Source organism: Hippoglossus stenolepis, chromosome 14 (assembly GCF_022539355.2).
Source record: "Hippoglossus stenolepis isolate QCI-W04-F060 chromosome 14, HSTE1.2, whole genome shotgun sequence".
Taxonomy (NCBI): domain Eukaryota; kingdom Metazoa; phylum Chordata; class Actinopteri; order Pleuronectiformes; family Pleuronectidae; genus Hippoglossus; species Hippoglossus stenolepis.
In genome coordinates, this window is record NC_061496.1 from 5,318,892 (window position 1) to 5,335,556 (window position 16,665).

At 43.0% G+C, this 16,665-nt stretch overlaps 1 protein-coding gene across 6 annotated transcripts in view; it reads right to left on the reverse strand.

The window, feature by feature from the left end:
• LOC118121252 (discs large homolog 1-like protein) overlaps window positions 1–16,665 on the reverse strand; it is a 99,860-nt gene that overhangs the window by 38,865 nt on the left and 44,330 nt on the right. For 4 of the 6 annotated variants that reach the window (XM_047342965.1, XM_047342964.1, XM_047342968.1 and 1 more), the window contains one exon: window positions 1,092–1,145. In XM_047342965.1, coding sequence (XP_047198921.1) covers window positions 1,092–1,145 — 54 coding nt within the window. Of the gene's footprint in view, window positions 1–1,091; window positions 1,146–1,305; window positions 1,677–1,954; window positions 2,240–16,665 lie in introns of those variants that run through there. The other 2 variants (XM_047342970.1, XM_047342969.1) reach the window with 2 other exon arrangements.

The window sequence follows — 16,665 nt, forward strand, 5'->3', positions numbered from 1 at the left end:
CCGGACTGAGCTTTCAGTCTAAAACCAGGAGGGTACGATCGTCACTGTGCACAAATTAATATCACAGCAAGTTTTCAGTGGAAGCTCCGAAAAGTTTAGCAAGTTTTATAACTTTTTAATGGCTGGCAATGACAAACAATATGTGAAGTAAATATTCACAAAAATGTACAGTTACATATATAAACTTGGGATGAGATTATAAATAAATGGATTGTCAGTAAAATAATTTAAAGACACTGAAAAGTATATTGATGGATATTCAGTCAGTGGGTAATTCTGATAATTTATGGGACTAAAACTAAGTATATTTTATGTTTGCATGTTTTATGTTTTTTGCCATTAATAAATCTGTAAGTAGTTTTTTTCATTAATCAGTTAATGAGTGTCACTATTACTTTTGTTTTTCATCTGTCTAAAACCCAAAGATAATTGATACATTTTTTCTGATTTGAAATGAAAGCAGCAAACGTTCCGCGTTTTTGCTTAATAAATGAAAATTAATCATTTTCACAGTAAATTTTTGGTGATTACTTACAAACAAGAAATCCCTACACCGAAGGTCTTCACCACAAAGAGCATTAGTTCAATTTTAAATGGCCATTTAATCTCAATTCATTCTGATTAGAGCTTAACTGATATGGATTTTGTTGACAGATGCCGATATCGATATCAGAAAGTTGTAAATTATTCCTTAGATGGGATTATCAAACTCTTGTGACAAAGAAATGTAGTTTGATATTTTACAGTTGAACCATAAACTTCATTATATATAACTATAAATAAAAAGAAAATACGACCAAATATATAAAACTTGAAAAATGAAATTAAACCTTTTCTACAAACAGTACATCTTTTCTACATCGCTTGTTCTGTAAAGTAAAAGTTTTCAAACATAAACGTTGATTTTAATCAGCCAACCAATAAATCAGTCAGGCTATAAATATGATGAATTTTGCATATTCAGCTACACTACAAACCTAAAGTCACCTCCAGCCGTGTGATTTAATCATCTGTGTGTTTTATCTTCACTTGACTTTGGAGTTGAGGTGTGAATTTAGTATCACTGTCATTATGTTAGAGCCGGGACTCACGTATGGGGGCGTGTCGACGCTGTCTGCGTTGACCACCACCGGAGGGGGGTTGGCCTGCAAGAGAGAACAGAGGTGTCAGTCATTTTAATATCATGGAAACAGAGACGTACACACACACACACACACACACACACACACACACACACACACACACACACACACACACACACACACACACACACACACACACACACACACACACAGACACACTTACTCGTCTCATGTTTTGATACATCATGTTGAGAACCTCTGCTACAGATTACCACCCTGGAGCGACTGCATACACCGCATGACATACTGCACAGCCCTTATACTAATGTACTACACCGACAACCACACTTTAAAGTACTGCTCTGCCCATCGAGTACACTCAGCATTTCACTACGGCACCACAAAGTACTACATGACAGCAGCGTTTGAGTTTCAGATTGTACTCTGAATGCTGATTAGGACATGATAGTTGACGACATTATCCTAATTCTATGTCTGCTGCATCCAGGGGCTTGAATTCAACTGACTTCCCAGATCCATCATACTTTTTGAATAAATCCAAACTTTCCTCCAAGTGGTTCTTCGTCTCCTCCCTTGTCCCCTCCTCCTCCTCCTCCTCCTCCTCCTCCTCCAGCTAACAGGGGTCAACTGACATCATCTTTCCTCTTCCTTCCCACGCAACCACGGTCAATGACAAACCTCACACTAAATCACATAAATAGCCACAAGGTGTCTTTTTCCTCCCTGTGACTCCAAGAGGAGTATATCAGCCCCAATTCTTATCACTCCATCCTTTCACCTGCTGCCTCCCTGTGTCCTCTGATGGTATTTAACACTCGCCCTCTCGGCGTCTGCAGCTCTAATCAACAAACCATCAATGAGGGAGTCGGTGCAGGTGAGACAACCTGCAGCTTCACTTGTCTTCTGCAGCTGTAAAAAAAAAAGTTCAACCAACTAGGAAACAAGGCAAATGGACAGTCCACCCCGAGTCCACCCCGAGTTCACGGCGTCAGTACGGAACAGAGCAGCAGCAGCAGCATCAGCATCTATCGCTCAACACTAATCTGGACCTCTCTCACCCCCCTTTCCACTCCTTTATCTTCTTTCTCCCTCTCGCACACACATATATTATCTCACTCCATGTGTCTCTCTCTCTCCACCACATGTCCAACTGTCTGTCAGTCAAACTGGCTGGACGCTTGATCCCACAAGGGAGCAGAAAGGGGGTGGGGCCGTGGGGGGGCCTGCGGGATCAGAGGGGATTATAGGTAGGGTGGGAGGAGTCAGATGTGTCTGCTCAACAACAACAGTGATGAGGAGCAGAGGGTGCACGCACAGCACACACACACAACACACACACACACACAATTGCACAGACGCAAGTAAAAAAAGAGAGAAATGAAAAGAAAAGTGAGAACAGACGTGGAGGAAAGAGATGATAGACATTGAGGAGACAGAAAAAGGACGTCCTGACAGATGCAGCTGCTAGGATCCGTGTGTGTGTGTGTGTGTGTGTGTGTGTGTGTGTGTGTGTGTGTGTGTGTGTGTATTTGAATGAAAGGAATAGATACTTGAAAAGAGAAGGGTAAAAAATGATCACTGTACAATTGAGCTTTTTATTAAGCATCTATGCATTTACCTTTTTTTTTCTTACAAAAAATCTAAATATAGAAGTAGCTGCACTACCAGGTGAGTTAAATATCTTGATGAAATATGTCTACAGATGTTGATACTCAGTGACGTCTGCAGGTTTCTTATTTCTCTGGTTTCTCCAGAAAAGTGACTGAGTCATCTCAGCTGATGTCAGCGAAACATATTAACACCTTCACGATTGTGATGGCAGCGTGTGTGAGTATATATGTGTGTGCGTGTGTGGTGTGTGTGTGTGTGTGCGTGTGTGTGTGTGTGTGTGTGCGTGTGCGTGTGTGTCATTCACAGAGCGACAAATCCAGTCGGTCATTCAGCCGGTGATTCCATTGACACGCCTTGTCAGACTGCACGCTTATGTAACATCAGTATGTGTGTGTGTGTGTGTGTGTGTGTGTGTGTGTGTGTGTGTGTGTGTGTGTGTGTGTGTGTGTGTGTGTGTGTGTGTGTGTGTGTGTGTGGCTGTGTTACATGGAAGGCCAGAAGTACAAATGTGTACAGATATAAACAAACAAGCACACACACACTCACACACGCACTCAGCTTCTATATCCAGACAGTGTTTTATTCCTCTACGGAAGTGATTGTCAGTTGTTACATAAATGCTGTTCCACCAGCCGTGTCGTTATTGGGGCATTATGGCCTGGTTCAGTCCAGCTCGGCACAGCTTAGAAACAGATCCAGACTATCCCTGTTTGTCTCATCAGGCAAAGAGACACAGAAACAAACAAGTGATTTATAGCCAGTTGCCATGCTACAGTATGTGGGACGGATAAAGAAACAGTAAAGTATTGGACTGTGTGTGTGTGTGATTGTGTGATTGTGTCTCTTTACGACCTTTTCCAGCATAAACCTTGACCTTCTCAGGACCAATAGACCTCATGGGGACCAGATGAAGTCTTAATGAAGTAAAACATAATTTCTGAGGTCCTGGTTAAGAGTAAGTAAGTACGATGTAAATTATGCCAATTAGGTTTTGGTCAGGCTGTCCACAGTCAATGGAAGTCTAAGCAAACTGTAGAATTGCATTCAGTAGACTGCACACCTCCGTCAAGGTCCCCAGATTTAAATTCATTAGATCTGAACTTCTATTTGGATCCACACCAAAATGCACAAACTCATAAACATCAGTCCCCTTAATATGCTTCATTAATACAAATTAATTATTAATGAAAATGTAGAAAAACATCCTATCTTCAATATACTGCATCCTTCTATTAACGTTTGTGGAAATCAGTCCTGTAGTTTTTGTGTAATCAAGCAAACAACTGACAGGGGTGAAAACATAACCTCCTATGTGGAGGTAATAAGTAGAGCTCTGCCAAACCTGTGTGTTGGTGCGAGTGTGTGTTTGTGTGCAGACACGGAAATGATCCCCCATCGCAGGGTGCCGTGTTCAACCTCTTAACCAACATCATTATTATACAATTATCAATTAGCTAATTAGCCAGGATTGTATAAACAGAAATGAAGAATCCTAAAACTTGTGACGATGCACAGCAGCAGTTAAATAATCAGTCAGTGCACTGAGCTACATTCTGACACGCACACACTTAAAACAGGCAGTATGATATAGAGTATGAAGCCCAAAGCAGAAAAAGAAGTCAAGAACCTATTTGACTAATGAGCAGATGAAGCGTGACTCTAATCTAATCAGAACGGCCATGCTAATCACGCTAATCACGCTAACCAGACTATAACCTACTATCTGTGAGCCACAAGAAAAACTACAACCACAACATCCAACAGGAGTTTATACAACACACAGGTCCTGTCACACATGGATGCCTCCGCTCTCCGGATTATATCACCGGGGAACATGAAAGTGACCATAACCACTGTTACACTGCCGTTATCATCATCCTGCTGAGTTCAATCAAATGTGACAAACTTTATTATGCCCTGAGTTCTTCTGGTAAACCTCCCACTTTCTCACAATCCCCTCGGTCTGTTAGTTTCCTGGATTTCCCAGAATTACTCTCAGCGTCGCTCAGAGACAAACGGGGTCAACACACACACACACACACACACACACACACACACACACACCCACACACACACCATTATTTCAATGACAGCTCTATTTCAATTTCGAGTTCAATAGAGAAAGCAGTGACGCACTCCAGGATGTCAGAGCTTCACTGAAAAAGGGCAATTTGACAAAGATAATAGTGACATTACAGCAGTGACCTTCCACGTCTGAAACACCCACGCCCACTTATGTGTGCGTACGGGAGCTGGTGTACGATGTGAAGTCACCATCACGGGGTCATATCGTGTGTTTGATGGCCACTGATGTCACCAGTTGTCGAATGTGTCTCACCACATATTGATTCCAGCAGCACTTTGAACATTAATGGGATATACAACCAATCTGACGAGATAATAAGTGATGCCTCCTGATATTGTTATTCAAAGTTTATTTGAAAAACGTATTATTATTTCCCTTTTCGCATTTCATTGGTAAATAAGACAAAATGGCTTCTCTTCTTCCTTTTCTTCTCTCTGGAAGACTAGGCCCAGTTTCATGCATTGCTGCCTCCCACTGGTGTCGCAACGCCATTGCTTCTGTCGCAGCTACCTGATCGCTTTAAGTTAGCCTCACTCAAAAACAATAGAGTCATTGTTTGCTCCCCAGTGCAATTAACTGTAACTACGCAAAAACGTAAGAAGAACATAATGTTGACAACCAGACACCTATTTATATTTTACTTCATATGTTAACAATAACTCTCACAGCGGAGGTTATGTTTTCGCCCCCTGGGTTAGGGTTAGGGTTATGCCAATTTTGGCATAATCTGGACAAAAGGGGAGGATCCAGGAATTCTTTCATCACATTATTAAAAAATGACCTTAATCAGGCATCTCTTGTAAGCACAAAATGTACAGGCTTTTTAACTAAAACTATTTCATACTTTATAGTGAGCAGAACTCCCAAGTTTTAAAAGTTTCTGATTGCATGAGATACTTTCTTTTTTACTAGGATCCAGGGCCTAAAACACCCTATCTTCTAACCCTAGCCCATCAAACCTACCTGCACACGGGCCTGTATATGTGGAAGGTGTATGAGCGGCACATGGGGTGGAGGCTCCATTGAGTGTGCCGTCCAGATATACGTGTCATTGGGCCAAGGACGGCTCCCAGCCTTGCCCTTGCATTTGCTCTTCGTGGGACTCTTCTTCACGCTGTCCCTCAGGTTGGGGAACTTTCCTCGTGAGCCCCTGGTGACCAGATTGGTCGGCAATGTGCTCCACCCGTATCCGCCCAGCCCCGCACACAGGGGGAGCTGAGGGGAGTGAAAAGGGTGGATGGACAGCGACTGGGAGGCGTGAGGAAGAGGTGAAGGGTAGTGGTGGTGCGGTTGATACTGCTGGAACAACGAGTGGCTACTGGGGGAATGGAGCTGCATCGGCCGCGGTGGATGGTGGTAGAGTTGATGCGTCGATGGCGAGGGGAGCAGGTGACTGGGTGAGGCCGGATTATGGTTCTGTTGCTGGTTCTGACAGTGATGATGCAGCTGCTGATGACTCTGCGATAGGTGAAGCTGGTGGTGGCTCGGCGAGTGCAGTAGGTGATTTGGCGACTGCGGAGCCAGCTGGTACGTTGGCGATGGTGGCGCCAGTTGGTGACTTGAAGATGTTGGTGCTATGTGGTAGTAGCTTGGGGAAGGAGAAAGAAGCAGGTGTTTTGGTGAATGGCAACCGTGGTTCGGCGAGTGGAGCGGCGACGGCTGCAGATGGTGATTGGGCGTCTGTATTTGCAGTAAATTCTGGTTTTGCTTCGAATGCGAAACATTCTTGCCCGATTTGCCCTTTCCTTTGCCAGATTTGCCTTTGGTGGAGCCACCGCTGTGCTTCTTGGGGCTACAGCAGAACTCATGGCTGTGGAAATAAGTAGTCATGGCTACAGAGATTTAGAAAAATTCACACCGCAACCCTCCTGTCTTCTTTATCTTTCTATCGTGCTCTCACCACATTGTCTCCTTTACAGAGATGACAAAAGCGAGTAGCTCCTCTGAATCACTCGTGTCCGAATAATGTAGGTCATGCCTCTCCAGAACCGCCGATGCTCTTGTGTCCAGGACAAAGATGGTGCTCGCCCTCTCTTTGCCTTATATCAGCGCGTTAAGATCACCGCACAATCAGAAACTTAAAATACAATCCCTCCTTTCTGGCAGTGTTTCCATTTCGTCTCCATATGGATTAGGGCATTTGCTAGTCTTGAAAAGGAAAGCATCCTCCTTTAGTGCAATTCTTAAAACTCCTCTTCTCAGTTTCTTCCCATCAGGAGCATATGGACCCTCTCAACAACTCAGTAAAGGTTTGGGACCAAGACAAAGTAGAAGGACGACTTGGACAGTTGATCCTCCGGACTGCTCTGTTTCTGAAGACGCCGGTCAGTTCATACACTCCAGGGGAAGATTCCCATTCCGCGATTATGCTCCAATCCAGAGGTCAGTCTCCCGGAGTAACTCGTAAAGTCCACTGATGTTGTCGTGGCTTTGAAGCCGAAGTGTCGGTCGCTCTGTCGTAGTTTGATTCACGTCATCCCAACGAAAAGTAGAGACAGTAAAACCGTACCTGAAGTCTGATTAGATTCCGGTGTGTGACTTTGTTCCCGTCAAAGATTCAGAGGACGTCAAAGTCACGGTTAAGTTTGCTTTTTTTTGTCTTTCTTCCGTCATCTCGTCTTGTTTAATCTTTCTGCTGATTTAATATTAGGACAGATCACCGTGGACAATTGTCTTCCTCCGCCTCTCTCATCTTTCTATGCTGCCTCCCCCCACTCACTCTCTCTCTCTCCCTCTCCCTCTCCCTCTCTCTCACTCTCTCTCCCTCTCTCCAGCTCTCCCTCTCTCTCTTTCCCGGACTAACCAATTAGGGACTTCCCTGGACTCCTGCACATGACAGCAGCCAGGCATGACTAATCGATAGGCAACCAGGGGACAGTGATACAGTGCTCAGAGCTCAGTGGTGTGTGCATGTGTGTGTGTGTGTGTGTGTGTGTGTGTGTGTGTGTGTGTGTGTGTGTGTGTGTGTGTGTGTGTGTGTGTGTGTGTGTGTGTGTGTGTGTGTGTACGAAGTATGGAGAGCTGTGATTGGTGGAGGCGAGTCCCTTCCATCAACCTTTGTCTTGTTCTTTTAAAGCATCACAGGCCGGGTCAGCTGAAATACAGTCTATAAAATGCCTGCTGTGATTTTGTGGGTGTGGGTGTCTCTATGTGTTGGCCTACTTCCTTGTGAGACTGTGTGTGTGTGTGTGTGTGTGTGTGTGTGTGTGTGTGTGTGTGTGTGTGTGTGTGTGTGTGTGTGTGTGTGCATCCTCAAGTCTCCAACGTATGAATGCCTCAAACATTAGCCTTTTGGCTAATGTACTCAAATATTACTCAATATTTTTGAGTAATCGAGAATCATCATAATGTGTTTGTTGTGATACTTAAAAGTCTTTCATAATATTTAAAACCTAAAATTTAAAGTTATTTAAACAAAACCCCCCAAAATGTTCACTTTTAAACAAACGCAATCACAAAAACTTAATCAACAAATCGACGACTTTGGTGGTTGCAGGTTAAATTTTCAGGGAATCAATTAACTGATTAGACAAATTACACCTTTATGCTCCTTATTGCTAGAAGGAGTGTGTGAGAATAAAACCATTTACATCATATCTACATCCACGGCTCTTATATCAGCGACAGAAACCACCTGTGTGGACAAGCAGGGGTTTAAACATGAAACATAACTTAAAAGTAAGAAGTTCTTGAAAGAAAAATATGTTAAATGAGCAAAGTTAACTTTGCTAAATAGGTTAAGCAAGCCCATTTACAATATCTGCAGTATCGTGTTACAGTGCAGTCATTGGTATTTGCATTAATCATTCATTATTCTGATTTACATTTAATTAGATGTAGAAAAGAAATAACACTTATACTTCTTGCACATGCACATAATACCCAGGAATATTTTATATAAGATGAGTTACAGCTTCTGGCTAATTACAGCTGGTATTACACACAGACACACACACACACACACACACACACACACACACACACACACACACACACACACACACACACACACACACACACACACACACACACCTATCTGGTTATGGCTATAAGGTCCATGTCTTTATCATGTCAGCTAATAAAAACCACAACTCGCCTCAAACCAGTCTGATAAGAGAGAGAGAGGTGGACAGACGAGCCACATATAAAAGCAGCACCCATGTGGAGAGCACAAAGACTTAAAGAGGGAGCTGGACAGAAAGCCTGTAGCAGCCGCCCAGTGTGTGTGTGTGTGTGTGTGTGTGTGTGTGTGTGTGTGTGTGTGTGTGTGTGTGTGTGTGTTCCCCGTGTAAAGTGCTGCTACCGCTGCAGGCTCAGGGAGGAGAGGATGAACAAGGAGAATAGGCTGTTAGCATGGCAGCGCTAAATGAAGCCAGCAATAACACAGTGCTGGAGGGTGGGGTAGAGCCGGGGGTGGGGGGGTAGCTGCTGAGAAATGAAAATGCAGGGACGAGCGGTGATGAGTGGTTTCAAGACAAGAGAGAGAAATGACGACATGAAGAATGAGGCATCTCAAATGAACAGAGCTTCCCTGGGGTGGGGGGTGGGGGGGGAGTTTGAGGAGTTGGGAGTTTAAAATCCCCGAAGTTTCATTCGGCGAAATAACGTCAACTAATATCTCACGCTTGGTACGTTTACTATCTGTCAACCGCTGACGAACTGCATTACACTCAATTCCTTACGTGTGGAACTTCTGAGTCAGCATATATATCCAGCTCTGATTATTCGTCTACCTCCATTTCCTTTTGACGTGACTCTAAAAGTGATTGAACAACACATTATTAAACACATGAATTATCTCACTTCTCCGATAATTGTTTGTTTATTTGAATCCTCGTTCTGTGTCGGGCCGACTTCAGCGAAATGTAAAAAAAATCGAGCGTCGGACCGTTTCTCCTCTCAATTAGTGTAATTGATACACAAATTATCGTCCAGTGAAAGTGCTCAGTCTGCTCCACATATTAATCCTGACCGGTCAGTCTGACTCAGAGTGAGTGTGGCTGCAAATGAAGAAAACTAAATACAAATAAAAAGCCATTCACACTTAGGTTTACCTCCATTCTTTCAGGTTGTGTAATTCCCACTCCTCTTAATGCATCATAAAAATTTCTTCTCAGCATTTTAATGTAAAAAACTGATGTCTGACGACGCCGAGCAGAATTCAGGAGGATCACATTTACAAAAGGAACTGCACACATGTAACAAGACATAGACATTTGCAAGAAAGACGTGTTCAATAAAAGAGTAATTATAAGGATGTTCCAGCTCCACCTTCTGCAGCGAGACATGTGATATTAACTGACACCAGCAGGGGGGGGTCAGCGTCCACAGACAGACGGAGCACTGGTGGAGACAGAGCTGCACAGACTGAACATGACGAAGCTTTTCAACAGGACCTTCGTCACCACTGAGTTGTTTCTTGCAGCTTTCTGATCATACAGAGACACAGCAGCACTGCACGTCAGATCACAAACCACTCTCACATCCAATACTGTGGTAGGAACAAGAGCATGCAGCAGCTGTGTAGTTAAATCCAGTTTGAGCTCAAACACAGAAAAATGCCACATAATTATGCACAATAGCCGGGAGCATGTGAAAAATATGCTGCATGCAGTTCAAGCTGTTAGCCGAAACATTCAAGCTGCTGTTGTTGGGCTGCACCTGATTGGTTGGTTTCAAATTCACTTTGAATACGTTTAACACTGCAGGGAAGTTACTTTCTAATGTCTGAATAATGTTTTGTAAATGTTCACTCCATCATGATGCTGTTTGGAAAACAGGATCATACTGCAAACGCTTCTCTATGTTGTCCTTCAGATTAATAAATACCTACTAAGCAGAAATACCTCACGCCAGTATCTCACTGGCATCAGCCCCAAATTAAAAACACAAACTGTTTTTTCTTATATAAACTGAACCAGAGCCAAAACTAATGATCATTTTCATTATCAATTAATCAGACTGTTATTTTATTGATTAATTGATTAATCGATTCATTGCTTATGTCATCGATTGATTGATTTTGTCAGAAAATTGAGAAAAATATGTCCAATATCTAAACTGCAACAGGTAACATAATCAAGTTGATTGTTTAATTTAATCAACAGCCCAAAACCTATAGATATTAAGTTTGTTATCACATAAGACAACAATGATCATCAAATCTTCATGTGTGAGAGGCTGGTACCCGTGAATATTTAGCATCAACTGAATATTTTCAATATGAATGTCAATTCACTTCCTGTGTAACAGCGTAACGATACCCTGACATCACGTGATGGTGTACAGCACATGGAGAGTTCTCAGAGCTGTGGTCTCCATGGATCCGGCTGCTGATCAGACATGTGAGGCTACAGCCTGAGATCTTCATTATCATACATCGCACCAGCCACCACACACAACATGGCAGAGTGAGTCAGTATTAGCTTCTGTCATGATGAGAGCTGGGATTTGCTTTGCTGTGGGGATTGGGAGGTTATGGTGTGGAAAGCTGCTCCTTTACGCAACTGAACTTTGGACTATTTTTCTTTTAAATCAAAGATGCAGCAATTTCTATTCTATGTTTGTCAAGAGAAATAAGAGGTGAGATGAAGAGGGATTGTGTTTTACTTCAGGAGCAAGATGTTGTAGAGTGAGAAGAAAACATTTCACTTCCAAAACAAAGCTGCAGGAAACAGCATTAGTATCACCATCAGCATCGCTCAGGTCTCAGGTGAACCTCCTCCTCCTCCTCCTCCTCCTCCTCCTCCTCCTCCTCCTCCTCCTCCTCACACTAACTGTTGACCTCTGAAGTGATCCTACTTGTGAGGCTGTTGCGTGTAAGTTCACTTCCTTGGGTCAGGACTTGAATGATTTGAAGCTTTGACTGTTGCAAAGGAAACTGATGAAACTGTTGAATCTACTTGTATTGTTAAGAGCCAGAGGAAGAGCAGTGTTGAATTTGGTGCAATCTGTATATGTGATATGTTTAATATGAATACAGCAGCAGTGGCTGGGACTCAACAAAGTGACGTTGTTGATCACGGCAACAGAAACGACAACTGATTCTCAGGTTCAGGTTCTGAGACGAGCTTCACTGAACTCTGAATAAACAGGTGAACAGCTCTTTGTGCAGCAGCGGAGGTGCAGCCTCTGGGTTCTGAGTCCTGCAGCCACTATTTACTTGTTGAGGCTCGAATACTGTATGGGTCACTTTTACAGTTTCATAAAGCAGTAACCAGCATCACCACAGCTCAAACAAACAGCCCATTCCAAACAGGTAATTCTCTAGTCTTCCCAATACTAGGTCTTCCTATTACAGCTGATGTTAGTTTGACCTATAACAAAGTGTAATGCTGAAATCCGATGTCCTCATCTATCTCTGCCCATGTTCTTCAATTAATTCTCACTAAGGCATCAAAGCCCCCAAAATGGTATTCAGGACACAGATGATATTAGTATTTTCTTTCCCATCTATCTGTGGCACCATCTGTGTCTCACTCTTTCTGGTGAAACCGTCGCTTGCACTCCAACTGCATGTCAAAGAGTCAGAGCGGAGTAAATCTGCTGTCACGGTATCATCTGTTCAGGATTTGGTCTGTTACAGAAGATGTTCTGTGTCTCCTTCCTCTCAGGTGTCGACTGTGTCCGGCAGCAGCGACGTCTTCCTCCACGATGACTCAATTAGAAACTGTTTCCTGAGTCGGAGGCGGCGGCTGGCAGAGATCGAGGAGCGGCCACCTCAGCTGCAGCACAGCAGTGATTTAAAACTGCCCAGGCTAACTTCCAACACTGCAGTATCTATTTACAAAGTGCAGTTCATTACTGCTCCGTGCTTTCTGGGATTTATTACAGCTGTAGCTCATTGCAAGGCACGCTGAGTCGTGACCTTTTGAGCGCGACTTCTCCTCCTCCCAACCTGAAGTCCTCCGTCTTTTCTCCTGGTTTCCATTCACCTCAGTGCCCCGCCCATCCTCACACCTGCTCTCATCAGCCCCGCTGTCACCCGAGCTGCACCTCATTCTACGATCAGCCTCGCACCACGTGTACCTTTTACCTGTGTTCTGTGTGTGTGTCTTACTTTCTATATTTGCCTGCTTGTCTGCCGCCCTGTCAACCTGCCTGCCTGCTCACCGGTCTGTGAGCCCGATACAGTTATTAAAAGCAACCTCACTACGTCAGCCTGCATTTGTGTCTGCGTTTGGGTTCTTTCTTATCCCTAAAAGAAGATATTAACGATTAGATTCTGCACATTTAAGAAGCTGAGAAACATTAAACTTTGTTTCACTTTAATCAAGAAATGCACCGATTGGCCAGTGAGGGAGCAAAACAATTACTCACCGTACAAAACCTCCGCCAAACAATCCTAATTAGATCTTTTTTCTTCAACATCTAGACCCAAACATTATTTCCCAGGGAAAATATTCAAAGTGTTGCAATGTTAAGTAAGTAATTAATTAAAAGCCCTTGATTGGATCTCCACCAACACTTTATGGGTTCTTCTCTGGCTCATGTTCCGTTCCTTCACCAAGTCTGGTGCAAACCGGTTCAATACTTTTCGAGAAATACTGCTGACAAACAATTTACACCAATATTCCAATATTAATCTGACTAAGACAATATTCTGAGTAAGACACTGAGATGTAAACATTATTTTCTGATTACCTCAGCCTGAATAAGGTCATACATGTAATAAGCAATGATCAAATTCAGATGTGGAGTATTTCAATATGATCGAAATAATGTTTTATTCAAAATAAGGTCAATATTTGTGTCCATGTAAATTTAGTCACTGTTAAAATAGAAAACCTGATTCTTGAAAGGAGATCATAATCATTTTGATCCAGCTTTCATGCAGCTGCGGTGAACAGGTCAAGCCTTAAAGTGTCAAATCATCCAGGCTAATCACAGAAGGATAGATGGAGCTGTCATTATGTTGTGTTCAGCCTCATTAGCTGGTGGTCGTATTAAGTGATTGCTCGTAGTCAGCTGATCTGTGTTGATTATATCAGCATAGACACAGAACAGGCTGGAGGTAGGAGACGGAGGAGAGAGTGTCTGCGTGTGTGTGTGTGTTTGTGTGTGTGTGTGTGTGTTTGTGTGTGTTTGTGTGTGTGTGTGTGTGGGAGAGAGCCGATATGCAAGCTTCATCCCACACACAGAAGGTGACGCAACACCTCTCATACTCTCAAGCTAAACCGAATGCACAACTCACGGCTGCAGCACGACGTGTGTGTGCGTCTCTCTGTGTGTGTCTCTGTGTGTGTGTTTCTGTGTGCGTCTCTCTCTGTGTGTGTGTCCGTGTGAGCGACTGATGCAGTGCACTAATAACTCTACGCACACGACCGTCTACAGTTTTCCTCAACTCACAAACAAAAAACACACACATCCTGCCATGCTCATCGCCGAGCAGCGCATGGCAGCATCACCATGACGGCAGCTGATGTTAGTCGGTTGCCACGGACAACTGCGGCCCAGGTTGTAAACATTTGCATTTGCTCCTGCCACTGATGACATCACCTCCAACACCATCAGCTTTACTTGAAACGATGAAACCATCGACAGGACTTCTCACTCGCTAACTCTCATTGTGGAAATGGCTGATTCTTCTTTCTCTTTCTGAGGAAAATAAACAACTTGAGACAATTGCTTAACTGCTGCTGCGTTTGAGTGCACGTGCGTTGACGTGTAACAGCTGATCAGAGACACGGTGCCTTCAGGGGTTCGAACAAGTCTGAACACGACATCGCTGTTAACCCTCAAATTGGTCCCATATTTACTCCCATATGACACGAGCATGACGTCAGCGTGTCGGAACAGGGACGATTCTGTGCAGTTCTGTTGAGAGAGGCGAAGGATAAACGAGTCAGGGCTATAAAAGAAAAGCTTGTTGTTCATTCTATTGTATTAACCGTCTGTGGCTCTCTTAACCTTCCACAATTTATGAAATTGGATACGGCAACTTTGCCTCATCCTGTGAGTCGTAAATTATTGTGTTTTTGAAAAAGAAAAAGGACAGCCAAAGCAAATGCTGCTTCCCTTCCTCCACCTCCTGCTCTGCTTCATTTCTATGTGGCGATGATGTAAAGTTTTCAGAGTGAGCTGAGACTGTGGGAGGTGGTGAAAATTCACAGTTATGGTGTGAAGACACAAAAATACAACTTTATACTTTGGTTTATTCCATACTGCCCACTCAGCAACAGATGATCTATAGAAGCTATGCTGAAATGTAAAGTTCCAGAAGGAACCCAGTTGATGCTTTCAGAGAAATGCACCCAGATTTGCTGCCCATTGTGCCGCAATTATATTCAAACTATAAAAGACAGGGATGAAGAAGGACAGAGAAAACCAGAGGATCCTACACACACACACACACACACACACACACACACACACACACACACACACACACACACACACACACACACACACACACACACACACACACACACACACACACACACACAAACACACAATGGTATCCCATGAGGCACAGGGAAAGTGGAAGGTTTCCTTGGGCGGCAGGAGGATAATGAGCCACTCTCTCCAGGAGTGAGGTGAATGGAGGGGAGAGCAGGTTTGTACTCTGCACTTGGCAGTTGTGTGTTGATAGTGGGTCTCACACAAGGTTTCCATTTAATGTTTTAAATGTTGTTTCCATATAAATGACACATCCAGACCTCGTTCTAGCAAAATCACAATTTTGATAATACCAAAATGTGCTGTGATCCACATGGGTTCACTATACGGCTCCTGAAGTGCATCCCAGAGGCAAATAAGAAAATAAAAATGAATACGATTTGTGTTTTTTCTAATTTGTTGTTGTATTAAATGATGTATGTTTGTGATTTATTGGTTTTGTTTGTGATTTGCACCCCCGGGCCACCGTCGTTTTGAGGGAAATGTAACATTGGGCCTAGTTGGGAGCAGAATTTTTGTTTTTGTTCTTACACATGAATAAAAATACAGAAAAACAAAGGCTTAATTTGCAATGTGGATTGCTTACAAAGCCCTTTTTATGAATAACACTTTTTACAAAATGGGATAATATAATCTAGAATATTAAATAAGACGTTTTGAATAGTATCTAAAACAGAAGTTAAAATACTAATCCCAGTTACCTACTGCCTCACTGACACTTTATCTACCCAAACTGCTGCTGGATTACGGCTGTTTACCTCCAGATCAATCCAGTAAACTGATTCGTTAACCAATATTCTGTCAGCTGATCTTTATGTTGATGGATTATCCAACAGAGTGACGAGCATGACGTACTCACGTTGCCTTCTTTTAGCTAATAGACTATCATATTTCTCCCACAGTCCTAATCAATCACTAATTCTCCCCTTCACTGTGTCTCTCTTCATCTACCCCCCTTCTCTCCAGCTCTGTCCGTCCTTCTCTACCTCCATTTCCTGTGACCACTAAACACCTCTTTAAAGCTTTTAGGGCTCTTCCTGGAGAGCGAGGAGGACGTTCATACCTCTGCTTTACCACTCATCAATAATACACACAGACAGGGCGGGGGCTACAGGGGACAGATGGAGGGGGGCTAGGCCAGACATATACTTTGCTATTTAACCAGGCATTCACATAGACGACTGGGAGGGATGTGAGCGTAGTTGTTTACATACAAAACATACCTAGGTGTATAGTCTACTTGCCGAGTTGGGCGATTGGACATTGGATATCGTCGTTCGTCTTTTTTTAGGGGGGGCGATTGTTTAGGGGAGCTCACGGCTTCTCCTTGAGAATTCATTCAACTCTATAAATAATTGACTTGGAAATGAAACTTATATATAAATAAATTATATATTAATTTATATAATTATATATTTTATAGATATATATATATATATATATATAATATATATATATATATATATA